Below are 13,836 nucleotides of genomic sequence, written 5' to 3'. Positions count from 1 at the left end.
GTACTCTATGCCACTCTCTCCCACCCCCACCCTCCTCTAGCTTATCTCTCCACGCTTCAGGCTCTCTGCCTTTATTCCTGATGAAGGGCTTTTGCCCGAAACGTCGATTTTGCCTGTCCTCGGATGCTGCCTGAATTGCTGTGCTCTTCCAGCACCACTGATCCAGAATCAGAAGAGATCCACCTAGCATTAAGAAGTGGAAATATTTTCAGAAAGCTCGGTGTCCTAAATGCCTACTGGAATATGAAGCTCAACAAGAAATCTTTGTTGTTCACAACTTTCAACACACTGGTTGACCAGTGTAGGTTCCTGAGTTTACCTTTTAGAATTAAAGTGAGCCAGGATGTAGTCTTACGGAAGGTAAGTGAGACATACAGGGGTGCAGAAGAACAGTCAGCATACTGATTCTTTCTCGGTCATTGGTGTAATTGGAAAACATCAGAGAACCAGGAAAGCTGGGATCAAGCGAAGCACAAACAAATTCATTATGAAGTTGACAACATGCCGATTCTTCTGATGGTGTACACTTCTGACGAAGTCAAGTAGAGTCCCAAGAAAGTGGGACGAAGCACAGGCAAAGTGGTATTATGAGCCGCCTTTCTGAAAGTTTCTATGTTTCTGTTTCTAAAACATAGAAGTCTTAACAGCTGTCTGAGTCATTTACACATTGCTATATCTGCTAACTGCTGAAGAAAGAAATTAATGTAGGGCAGGCTGGAAATAGCTGTTTTACAGTTTGTCATGAATCTGATCAGATTAGTTTAAAGTTGCAAGAACAAGGCGATTTTGTTTATTCTACTCGTGAAACAGATTAGTGGCTAACGTTCTCAGATTTATCAGATTTATAAATATATAAAATACAAGGGTGGACACTGTAACACACTTAACAGACAGGGCTGAATTGTTTCTTGTTACCATGTGAGACTGGGAGTGTGTGTGAATGCTTGTATTTGACTCACTGCTCATTCCACTGACATCTGCGCTTTCTGTGATTTTCTCCTCAGGGGACCAGCTGGAATGGATGTGTGTTATAATGTTGTTGTCGGCAGTTTCTTCATTTTCCAGGTCCTATATCATAATGTCACTCCCCATCTCTCCACTCTGCTCAGCTGTGGATACAAGAACTTATCTTGGGAACAAAAAACGGAATGGAACTCAAGGTATTTCGTAGAATCATAGAATTCCTACAGTGTGAAAGCTGGCCATTCACCCCATTGAATCCACAATAACCCTTGTACAGCATCCTGCCAAAGCCACCCCTCTCCCCTATCCCTATAACCCTGTTTCCCATGGCTAATCCACATAGCCTGCACATCCCTGGACATTATGTGGGATTCAGTGGAAGTCCACAACAAGAAAGTGTTAAATTGGACTTAAACAGATCAGAGAAAACATAATAGAACTCGATTAGATCAGGGATGAGCTCTTGGCAGCTACTTACAGGGCAAGATGAGTGGTTTTGTTTTGCTAAATGGGGAACTGATTATAAAGAGAACGTGGGACCTTTTAAAATGGTTGAAGCACTTGGGCGAACAGCAGGGGGTAACCATGATACCAAGTCACATTATGTGTCGTATTTCACTGAACAATCACTGTTAATGGTTGAAGTGCTAAAGTGGACAGCAGGAGGTAAATGCAGAGATCAGTTTCAGTTGACTTTGCTATGGACAGAACAAATACAGTTACATCCAAACCACAGAAACCACAAGGGTATAAGAATGTGAGCCATGATCGGACAGGGAGGACTGCTTTATAGCATCTATGAAGCTGTCACATCGTTGTAGTTGTCTTGTACCATCCATGTAACTATCATACTTCTGCAATAAAGAAGACAAGTGTGGAATTCCAGTGCCTGGTTGTTCCTATTATAAGGGAAAATGAGTACTCAACAGGCATGTTAGCATGGCCAATCCACCTAACCTGCATGCCTTTGGACTGTGGGAAGAAACTGGACTATCCAGAAGAAACCCATACAGACACTGGGAGAATGTGCAAACTTCATAAAGGCACTCACTCAAGGCTGGAATCAAACCTGGGTCCCTGGTGCTGTGTGGCAGCAGTGCTAACCACTGAGCCACTGCAGCTGGGAGCTGGGAGCACGTAGACAATTTCAATTAAGGTAGTAGAGGTAGTGTCGCTGGGCTAGTGTTCCAGAACCCCAAGCTAATGGATTGGACATGTAGATTTGAATACCACCTTGATAAATAATGAAATTTGAAATCAATAAAAAGCTAGCCCAGTGCCAATCATGTAATCAATGTTGATTGCTCTTTCAAAATAAAATCCATCTGGTTCACTAATTTTTTTTTTGGAGAAGGAAGTCTGCCAGACTCCTGACCCACATTGGTTGACTCTTACCTGCCCTCTGAAATAGCCCCAGCAAGCCACTCCAATCTAGGGGCAATTAGGAACAGGGATAAAGGCTGGCCCAGCCAGCATCGTCCACATCCCCTGAATAAACATTTGCAACTGGATAAGCATCATCTGAAGAGAGGGTGGCAGGGCTAATGATACAAGGGGAGGTGCTCTTGCAAGAGTAGGGGTGCAAAGGGCCAAACGGCGACTTGTTGTGTTCCCTTGTCTTGTCTTGCCTCCCCCTCTCCTCATTGTTATTTTGCCAATAGGTTCAATCCACATTGCAAAGATCCAGAGATGTGATCTGAACTTTTGGTTGATTTGTTGCCAGGCTGATGATGTTGACCTTTGTATGAGGCAGTCTGTATCCGTTGAAGAGATCTTTGCTGCCGATTTGAAGCAGAAATTGCCACCAGAGTCATTCTGCCTGCCTCTGTTGGCTGCTCAAATATATTTATGTTTAGGGTGCATTCATCGCGTACATGAGTCAGGCAGAGACTGGGTATCTTACTGGCATGTAAGAACAAATAGGATTCTATCTGAAATGGCTTCTGCCTGAAGTGGCTTCTATCTGAAGCACTTCAAAACATCAGCATGTCATACAGTAGGAGCTTGGGGAATGTGCGCATTTTACTGACTGTGTAATCATTAGACTTGATTATTCCAACTCTTTATTGAATGGCCTCCCATTTGCCACCCACCATAAATTTGATCTATGCTAACTATTTCCTAACTTGCATCAAGTCCCATTTACTTGTTGTCATTACTTTTGCAGATTTACATTGGTCTTGATATTTTGTTTTTTTTTGTTTACAAATCCCTCTTTATCCCCTACATTCCTCCAAGATCTCTGCACCCTTATTCCTGCGCTTCCCATTTATTAATTTCACTATTGGCAGCTGTGCCTTAAGCTGGATAAACCCTAAGGAATAGAACTTGTGCCCTAAACACCCCACCGACTATATCTTTCACTTCTCTTTTAAAATGCTTCTTTAAACCTATCGATTTGATTACACTTCAGGTCATGTGTACTAATATAACTTCTGGTGGCTACTTTTTGTATTCTATAAACACAAGCTGATGATGTTGGATGTGTTGCAAGTGAGGCTTAGCACCTTTTCCTCACCACCGAATTGAATTCCTTCATTCCAGTATCATTCTCATAAAACTTTGATGTAACCCTCACCAATGTTTTAACAACCTTCCCAATGTAAAGTGCCCACAACTGAGCTCAATACTCCATCTGAGATAAAACCAGTGTTTAATGAAAGTTGTGCATAACTTCCTCATTTATCAGTGATTCTTTCCTAAATGGAGCATCTGCTGAACTGGCAGACTGAGAAGAAAGTGAGCACATCAGTCCAAGTTGAATTTAAGCATATATTCCAGTGGTGAATAATCATTTCAGCTACAAATTATTGACATCTCTGAAATTTAAAATTTGATTAAGGTGCTGTTAGCAGCCCAACAAGGTAAGGGTTTGTAATGTTCAGGTGACCATCCAAAACTAGTGCAATAATTTCAACTATAATCATATTCATGATGTACAGCATGGAAACAGACCCTTCAGTCCAAATTGTCCATGCTGACCAGATATCCTAAATCTAGTCTCATTATGTAAATGCTATCACAAGAATTATAGCATTTATATATATTATCTCTACATATAGATTTTATAGATATAGAAATTTTTTTTTTAAAACAGAAATAAACTAGGCCAGGAATTCACTTCTAATTAATCCTGATAATGTTGTAAACCAGGATCTCCGCTGCAATGACTGTTACCATACTTGTTGCTGTAGTTCTTTTACACTGACATTCATAACAGATCAACTTTCAAGTTAACCACCAAAATCTGTGTAGTATAGAAAAAAATACTAATTATGAAAAAAAATTGTGGTTCTTCACATGGAGATACTGCTCCCTTGATTAGAAAATGACCTCCCTCTTAAAAAGAAACTGCGCAGGATTAAGGATTGAGAAGTGAAGTGATGCACTTTGGGAAGAATAACAGGAAGGCAGAGTACTGGGTCAGTGGAAAGATTCTTGGTAGTGTGGATGTGCAAAGGGATCTTGGAGTCCATGTGCATGAGTTCCGGAACCGCAATATAATGTTGCAACTATACAAAACATTGGTGCGGCCACACTTGGAATATTGTGTACAGTTCTGGTCCCCATATTTCGGAAAGGATGTGGAAGCATTGGAAAAGGTGCAGAGGAGATTTACCAGGATGTTGCCTGGTCTGGAGGGAAGGTCTTATGAGAAAGGCTGAGAGACTTGGGTCTGTTCTCACTGGAAAGAAGGCGGCTAAGGGGGGATTTGATAGAGACATACAAGATTATCAGAGGATTAGATAGGGAAGACAGTGAAAGACTTTTTCCTAGGATGATGACGTCAGCTTGTACGAGAGGGCACAACTACAAATTGAGGAGTGATAGATTTAAGACAAATGTCAGAGGCAGGTTCTTAACTCAATGGTAAGGGCATGGAATGCCCTACCTGCTAATGTAGTCAACTCAGCCACATTAGGGAGATTTAAACAATCCTTAGATAAGCACATGCATGATTTTGGGATAGTGTAGGAGGGCGGGCTGAGAATAGTTCACAGGTCGGCGCAACATCGAGGGCCGAATGGCCTGTTCTGCGCTGTATTGTTCTATGTTCTAAGAACATGTGCATCCACAGTGCTCACATCTATTCTGACCATATAATACTGTTTAACTGTGCCATTGGTCCTCATCCTATCAAAACAAACCTTACCTCACTAACATACCAACTTGATTTACATTTGCGATTACCTGTACTCCTTTCATTTATTTCTCACTGTGTCTCCTTAGATGTGTCTCCACGATTCATGCTGTTGTGGTCGGAGGACTAGCTTTATATATCCTTTGGTTCGATGATCTTGTCAACAAAGACCATATCTGGTAAGAGGCTATAATGTGGAAGTGTTGGTGTTGGAGTGGGTTGGACAAGGTCCGAAGTCAGAGTACACAAGGTCCATTTGAAATCACAAGCTCTCAGAGGGTTGCTCTGTTGCCAAGTGAACTTCACCTGACAAAGGGGCAACCCTCCAATAGCTTGTGTTGTCTGACTTCTGACCATCCTTACAGTACTGAGCCCTTTAGTGACATTAAGATCAAAGGAATGAGAAGGAACTTTCACCAGACATTTAATCTAGTCTGGGGGCAGCAAAGGTTGTTTTTCTATGAATCAGTCCCATGAACACCAAGTTCTGGTGTTCATGATTCTGTATATTACTGCTGTTAAGAATGTAATCTAGGAGATTCAAGGTGGCAGCAACCCAGCAAGTCTGAGTCTGTAGTGCTTTGCCCAAGATTCGGGCAAAGTGGGGTATCAGCCTCCACCGCATCCTCTAAACCATTTAAAATAACTTTTACCCAGCATATTTCGTCATTTTGCACCAAACTTGAACAGTTTGGTGCTGTGTTTAAAATGACTAAAGGAAGAAATGCCCGCAACTCGCAACAGGCAGGGACCCCTCCCCCACCCCCACCCCCACTCCCTCCAGCAGCAGCGGAGACGTCCATGGCCACCACCGGCAGTGGTGAGCCTGGTCTCCGTGATTAACAAGCTGCAGGAAAGGATCAATGCCTTCATCGAAGGATTCAGGAGCAGGTGGGAGTCACTCTCGGTCGCGCTGCAAAGGCACGACCGAGAAATTGAAAAGCTCGAACATCGCATTGGAGGGGCGGAGCTAAAGGCCGCGACCTCAGAGACTGCCACTGAATCAGCTGTGGGCCGGGTCCAGGCTCTCAAACAGCAAGCCCGGACCTTGGAGGAGCGCATCGACTTCGATAATCGAAGTTGTCAAAAAAATATTCTGTTGCTGGGCCTTCCCGAACGGGAAGAGGAAGGCCAGCTGGCAGTTTTTTTTGATCAATGGCTCCATGAAATATTAAAGCTGGAGTTCAGATCAAGTCAGGTGCGGGTAGAGTGGGCCCACCGGGTTGCTATACGCAGGCCCAGGTCGGACCAGTGCCCCCGCCTGGTCCTGTTCCAGCTCTAATGCTACAGAGAGAAACAGGTGCTTCTGGAAGCCTCTAGAATCCTGGGGAAGAATCCCCAGGCCATGGTGTACAAGGCCTCTAGGATTATGGTATTCCAGGATTTTTCTTCAGCCGTGGTCTGCAAAAGGAGGGCATTTGATGAGGTGAAGAAGCATCTGAGAGACTTAAACGTCCAATATTCCTTGTGTTACCCAGCAACACTGCGCTTCAGCAATGAAGGATCTGTTTAAAACTTTGGATCATCGGAGAAGGCTAAAGAATTTTTAGACTCTCTTAAATAGACTGCAAGAATTAAACTGTCTGGCTAATGATGCTATTTTGCCCCCCTCCTCCCCCGGTTTACCTTTTCTTTCTCTTTTCAACCCATTTATTGTTTAATATCGTCTCCGGGGAGCAGGAAGGGGGACTTACTTGTTATCCACGATGTGATTTTCTTATTTTTACAGGCCAGTGACTAAGTTGATTTGTGTGTGGCGGGGTGGGGGCATTTGCTCTGTCCTACCTCAATTTTTTTTAGAGTGGCATTCCTTTTTTTCTTCTTCTGTTATTATACTTAGTTATCTATTATTTCCTGGGATTGTAACTTTATAGTTTTATATGTTTATACTTTGTATTATCTTTACTAAACGTATTCAAGTGTTGGTGGGGGAGTGGGGCACTCACTTTTAACTTTGGTTTTATAGTACATGTGAATTTATTTACTCTATTTTGTGGTGCCTGGGTCAAGGGCGGGGTACTGGTTGGAAGAGGATACAGTGGGTTTATTGACAGGTAGTGATGCCCCCTGGGAACAAGGGGGAATCTCCTTTTAAATGTATTTTATATTTTTCTTATTTAGAAATAGTTTTTAACTATAATGGCATTAATGTATTAAAGAATTTCTACTTTTGTGAATTTTGTACGGTTTGTGCTCAGTGTTTTGGATGGGGTTCTTCCTCCCGGGGGGGTCTCGGACTTGCCTGGACGAACATGGTTAGTCATTCGATTAGGTGGTGCACCTGAATTATCAAGGGGAGTAATTCACCAATCAAAAGGAAGAAAATACTATCAAAACTCAAAAAAAAGAAAGGGTTGATATAACTCTCTTACAGGAGACACACTTACTGGATAAAGAGCACTTAAAATTACAACAAGGAGGATTCGATCAGGCCTTCTTTTCATCTTTTAGTTCCAAAAGTAGGGGAGTAGTCATTCTCATTCAGCAGAACCTTCCTTTCAAAATCTTAAGTCAGATAAAAGATGAATCTGGATGGTATATACTGATCAAAGCCCTCATAAATGGAGAGAAGTGTGGAATTTTGAATCTTTATTGTCTCCTGGTACACCCCTTCAAATTTATAACGGAAGCATTCTCCAAATTGATGGCTTTTGGGGCTCGTCACACAATTATAGGAGGAGATTTTAATTGTACTATGGACCCAGAGATTGACAGGATACCCAAGAGTACTGCGGGTATATCTCTCAGATCCAGACAATTGGCGGATTTGAATAAGGAGCTAGGGTTAGTAGATGTGTGGAGGTGCCTTCATCCGCAGGGCAGAGACTACTTTCTACTCTAACCCACATAAGTGTCATACTAGAATTAATATGTTTTTTGCTCCCTCGACCTCCTTGAACTCTACATTATCCTGCAAAATAGATAATAATCTCTGATCATGCTTCAGTATATATGGAAGTTAAGACTAGGGATGATGAGACAAGCCCCCGACACTGGCGTATGGATTCCTTCTAAATGAAGGATAGTAAATTCATAAAATATTTCTCTCAAGAATTTAGAACCATTTTGGAAATTTACTCGGGTACGGCCAGTAACCCATCGGTGATGTGGGAGACCATTAAGGCTTATATGCGAGGTCTCATTATTTCATACTCGGCGACGCAGAAAAAATAAAAGGGAGAACAACAGTGTCTGCTCTAGGCTCGCTTGAAGGCAGCTGAGATAGTGTATGTTGATAGGCCCTCTGTTGCTAAATTACAAAGGATTACAGCCCTTAGGACAGTCTTGAATACCACACATACCCAAACAGCAAAGGGAAATAATATTTGCAAAACAAAGACTATGAATATGGCGATAAGCCTGGTAGATATCTAGCATATCTCGCAAGGAGAAATAAAGCCCCTCAGGCTATCACGTCTATGAGGGAAAGTGCTGGTACTTTGACTCATGATTGCAAAAGGATCAATACGGGCTTCAGAAAGTTTTATTCTGATCTGTATAAATCACAGGATTGTGAAGACAGAACTAAGAAGATGGAGTCCTTTTTTAAAAGCCTGTCCTTTCCAGACTTAACCCCAGAACAGGTGTTGATCCTGAATGCTCCCCTGACAACCCAGGAAGTACTTGATGCAATCAGGCAGCTTCAGAGCAGTAAAGCACCTGACCCAGATAGATTCCAGGCTGAATTCTACAAAGAGTTTATAGGGTCCACTTATAGACATGTATTATTATTCATATAGTCAGGGCTGCCTCCCGCCTTCAATGAGAGAAGCAAATATTTCTCTCATCCTTAAAAAAGGAAAGGCCCCAGAAGACTGCACATCATACAGACCAATATCTTTGCTAAATGTAGATTTTAAAATTCTTTCTAAAACATTAGCATTAAGGCTGGAGAGGGTCTTACCATACATTTATAAAAGAGGATCAGGCGGGGTTTATCAAGGACCGTAGATCATCTAATAATATTAGAAGGGTTTTAAATGTGATCCAAATCTGTCATCAGGAAACAACACCGGGAATAGTAGTCTCTTTAGATGCGGAGAAGGCATTCGATCGGGTTGAATGGTCATATCTGTTTTACACACTGGAAAAGTTTGGTGTCGGAGAGGTATTCGCCAAATGGGTCTCAATATTGTATAATGACCCCAAAGCAGCTGTGATTACTAATGGTTTAGGTTTGGATAGCTTCAGTGTGGGTAGGGGCTGTCGTCAGGGCTGTCCTCTCTCACTTATTATTCACACTAATAATTGAACCACTAGCGGAAGCTATACAGGCCGATTCTAATATAATGGCTCTGAGGGTTGGTTCAGGTAAACATAAAATTATCCTTTATGCAGACGATGTTCTCCTTTTTCTTAGTAATCCTTTGATATCCATGCCCAGCTTGATCCAAGTAATTAATTAATTCAGTGCATTCTCAGGTTACAAAATCAATTTCACAAGATCAGAGGCTGTGCCGATGGGTGGCTTCACTACTACGTCTAGTTTATCAACGGGTCTTGCTTTCCCTTTTGGTGCTCTCAGGAGGGTTTTTTATATTTAGAGATTTTTGTCACCCCAGTTTTTGGTCAGCTGTACAAAGCTAATTTTGTGCACCTATTAGAGAGGATAAGGCAGGACTTTCAACGCTGGGGGGGAATCTCCCGATATCTTGGTTGGGCAGAATAGCTCTAATTAAAATGAATATTTTGCCTCGTCTCCTATACCCTATGAGAATGCTCCCTGTGCTGTTGCCAAGGCTGGCATTGCGTAAACTATACGGTTGGCTTGATTCTTTCATTTGGAATTATAGACGGCCCCTTATTAAATTAAAGAAGCTGCAGCTCCCACAAGCAAGGGGAGGACTGGATTTTCCAGACTCTAGGAAGTACCAGCTGAGTTCTGTATTAAGTTACGTAGCCGACTGGGTCTCGTGTGACCTGCAATCAATCTGGCTGGACATTGAGGCTTCTCAAGCAAAGTGTCCCCTCATTAATCTCTTATTTTTAGGTAAGATGAAAGTCATTATGGACCATTGTAAAAACCCTATTGTATTAAATACTGTTAAAGCTTGGAAGATAATGCGGCATGACAAGGGTAATTCACAAAAAACCTCCTTATACTCCTATAGTGGGAGCATGGGATTTTCAACCGGGGCACACAGATGCTACATTTAAGGTCTGGAGGTACAGTGGTATTTCTTGCTCAGGGGATCTGTTCGATTGGGAGATTATGATGTCTTTTGAACAGCTGCACCAGAAATTTGGACTGCCTAATGGAGACCTTTTTCGATATTTCCAAATTCGAGATACCACATTATTAGATAGCTCTTATAAATCGGATAGGGAAAGAAGAGTGTTATGGCCAATGGGTCCACCCTCGGTCAGTCAGCAACCTTTATCACTCAGTACAGAACAAAGTATCGAAAGACATGGAACAATTGTTTAAAACATGGAATCAGGAATTGGGGTTGGAAATCCCTTCAGAAATGAGGGACGATATCTGGGAAAATGCCAGAAAGATCTCCATTTGTAATAGAACCCAAGCTATTCAACTAAAGATACTCCATAGGACTCAGCACCGGAAGAATTGGCAAACTTTAGGGCAGGAACATCTCCAATGTGTCCTAAATGTAAAATAGAAGTGGGCACACTCACACACTGCTTATGGACATGTCATAAGATCCGTAAATACTGGATCAGAATAGCAAATGTGCTGACAGAAATCTTGGGAGCGGAAATTGGAGTAGATCCAGTATCTCTTCTCCTGGGCTTTCTGAATCTGCCTTCCCTGGATGTGCACAGGAGGAAATTATTTTCCATTCTCTCCTTCTGTGCAAGGAAAAATATCTTAGTAAATTGGATAGCTGAGGGCCTTCCAGGACTTTCGAATTGGCACAGGTTAATCATGGAATGTATTCCCCTTGACTTCCTTAACAAATATGGTGAACCAAAAAAATAAATTATTCTATAAAATATGGCAGCCCTTCCTGAACTATATAGATACAGATATTTTGGCCATACTGTCAAGGGCTTTCATCTAGGTGTGGTAGTGGTTCTGGCTGCTCCGGGGGCTGCCGGGGAGAAGAATCCTGTATGAATATGGGTTTTATTATGACTTGATGTTAATTCATTCTGAGCATGTGCTTTATTATTTAATTACTATGTTTTTCTTTGCATAATGTAAGATAGTCGATTATATGCTTTGGTTATTTGTAGGTTAGATTAGTTCTTAGTTGAGTGGTTTTTTTCTTTTTTGTGTTTGTTGTGTTTTGGCTATTATTTATTTAATATTTAATGGTATATTTGTGTTTGTTTGTGTTATTTTGTAAGTTTGTAAAAAATGTTTAAAAGAATTCCCTTTTTCTTCAATAAAAATATCTATATTTTTAAAAATGTAATCTAAAATCATAGTAAGTCAAATTGCAGGGGTCCAACCCACAAATTCATGGTAAGTGGAGTTTTCAGATCGTTGACAAGGTCCTTAAGCAAATCAGCATTGTCCACAAATGAGCTGTATATCAAAAACAATGAGGACACCGTGAAATAGTAAAAATGTGAAAAATATTTTTATTTTTAAATATGTTGACACATTACAATGACCTGCCCTTTACAACAAGGGTGTTGAAAAACGTTGGTCAATAGATCTGAAGAGTGAGCTATCTTCAGACAAGTGCAATGTAATTTGCCATTTTATTGTTGTAGCAGACTTGTTTTCTGTGTTTTCATCCTGCAGCACATAATCCTGGAGCATCCCATGGCCTTTGAAGCTCCAGGTGAGTGCGTGGTCTGACACTTGTCAGCCTCCCCTCCCTGAAGATGACTTCCTTGTGACCAAGCCTCCTTGACAGCCCTTTCCAGTGGGATTGGACTGAGGACTGGAATGTTCTCTACTGAAACTGCCTAGAAGTATGTTTGCAGAACGCCTTTGCTAGAGAGGCAGCCAATTTCATCTTTTCCTTGCTTGCTGAACTGTGACAAGATTTTCGTCCTTTACTTCAACATAGTTGATAAACTTTGTGGAGTATCTCTCGTTTGCAATGTCTGCTTTGTGCTTCATGTCACAGTTTTCCACTTCCCACATTCAATTTCACTTTGGGTCCCATTCACGCTATTTTTATTGTTCTCTCAGGTTTTGTAATATATGCAGGGTCTCATTGAGAGATCTCTGTGGATTGATGGCTGCCAGTGATTTTGAGCTGTATGGCCTACCCCACCCCAGTTGATTAGCATGGTCACGTGATGGTTCAAGCCAATCCAGAGTTATCACTTCAGAACTTTGACTAATCATGGGCATCCTTCTATTATATTTGCTTTTATTTCAATGGGAATGACTGACAACTTCACCACATCTGAAGTTTTCGGCTATCCGATTTGGCTTAATGTGATTTCGTTATGAACTTTTTGAAAATAATACATTGCATAGCAAAAGATTACTGGCCTACAGCTAAAGTGTTACCTTTATGAGGGACACAGCTTCTGAAAGGAGACTGAGTCAACAGCCCAATGACCAAGCTGTTAGGTTTAAAAAAGATGATTTTCTTATACTAATAGCGGAACAGACTGCTACGTGAGAAGGAGCAATTGCATGAGCCCTAAATATTATGAAAATAGGGAATGACTGTGGATTACCTACTAAGGTGCAAAACTTGACCTACTTTTGGGAGATAAGGCAGGGCAGGTGACTGAGGTGTCAGTGGGGGAGCACTTTGGGGCCAGTGACCATAATTATATTAGTTTTTAAATAGTAATGGAAAAGGATAGCCCAGATCTAACAGTTGAGGTTCTAAGTTGGAGAAAGGCCAATTTTGATGATATTCGGCAAGAACTTTCAAAAGCTGATTGGGGGCAGATGTTCACAGGTAAAGGGACAGCTGGAAAATGGGAAGCCTTCAGAAATGAGATAATGAGAGTCCAGAGAAAGTATATTCCTATTAGGGTGAAAGGAAAGGCTGGTAGGTGTAGGGAATGCTGGATGACTTAAGAAATTGAGGGTTTGGTTAAGAAAAAGAAGGAAGCATATGTCAGGTATAGACAGGAGAGAACAAGTGAATCCTTAGAAGAGTATAAAGGCAGTAGGAGTATACTTAAGAAGGAAATCAGGAGGGCAAAAAGGGGACATGATAGCATTAGCAAATAGGGTTAAGGGGAATCCAAAGGGTTTTTACAAATACATTAAGGACAAATGGGTAACTAAGGAGAGAATAGGACCCTTCAAAGATCAGCAAGGCGGCCTTTGTATGGATCCATAGGAGATGGGGGAGATACTAAATGAGTATTTTGCATCCGTGTTTACTGTGGAAAAGGACGTGGAAGATATAGAATGTGGAGAAATAGATGGTGACATCTTGCAAAATGTCCATATTACAGAGGAGGAAGTGCTGGATGTCTTGAAATGCATAAACATGGATAGATCCCCAGGACCTGATCAGGTGTCCCCTTGAACTCTATGGGAAGCCAGAGAAGTGATTGCTGGGCCCCTTGCTGAGATATTTGTATCATCGATAGTCATTGGTGAGGTGTCAGAAGACTGGAGGTTGGCTAACGTGGTGCTACTGTTTAAGAAGGGTGGTAAGGACAAGCCAGGGAACTATAGACCAGTGAGCCTGACGTCGGTGGTTGGCAAGTTGTTGAAGGGAATCCTGAGGGACAGGATTTACATTGGAAAGGCAAGGACTGATTAGGGATAGTCAACATGGCTTTGTGCATGGGAAATCATGTCTCACAAACTTGATTGAGTTTTTTGAGGAAGT

At 41.7% G+C, this 13,836-nt stretch overlaps 1 protein-coding gene across 3 annotated transcripts in view; it reads left to right on the top strand.

The window, feature by feature from the left end:
* The window catches only part of LOC122540170 (TLC domain-containing protein 4-B-like), a 40,168-nt gene that overhangs the window by 12,540 nt on the left and 13,792 nt on the right, over positions 1 to 13,836 (top strand). For all 3 annotated transcript variants that reach the window (XM_043675501.1, XM_043675503.1, XM_043675502.1), the window contains exons 2-3: positions 1,005 to 1,160; positions 5,194 to 5,283. In XM_043675501.1, the coding sequence (XP_043531436.1) occupies positions 1,005 to 1,160; positions 5,194 to 5,283 (246 nt within the window). The remainder of the gene's footprint in view (positions 1 to 1,004; positions 1,161 to 5,193; positions 5,284 to 13,836) is intronic.

The sequence above is a fragment of the Chiloscyllium plagiosum genome, chromosome 34 (assembly GCF_004010195.1).
Source record: "Chiloscyllium plagiosum isolate BGI_BamShark_2017 chromosome 34, ASM401019v2, whole genome shotgun sequence".
In the NCBI taxonomy this organism is placed as follows: Eukaryota; Metazoa; Chordata; class Chondrichthyes; order Orectolobiformes; family Hemiscylliidae; genus Chiloscyllium; species Chiloscyllium plagiosum.
The sequence above is the reverse complement of the archived record's forward strand: the minus strand, read 5'-3'. Positions and strand labels throughout refer to the sequence as shown.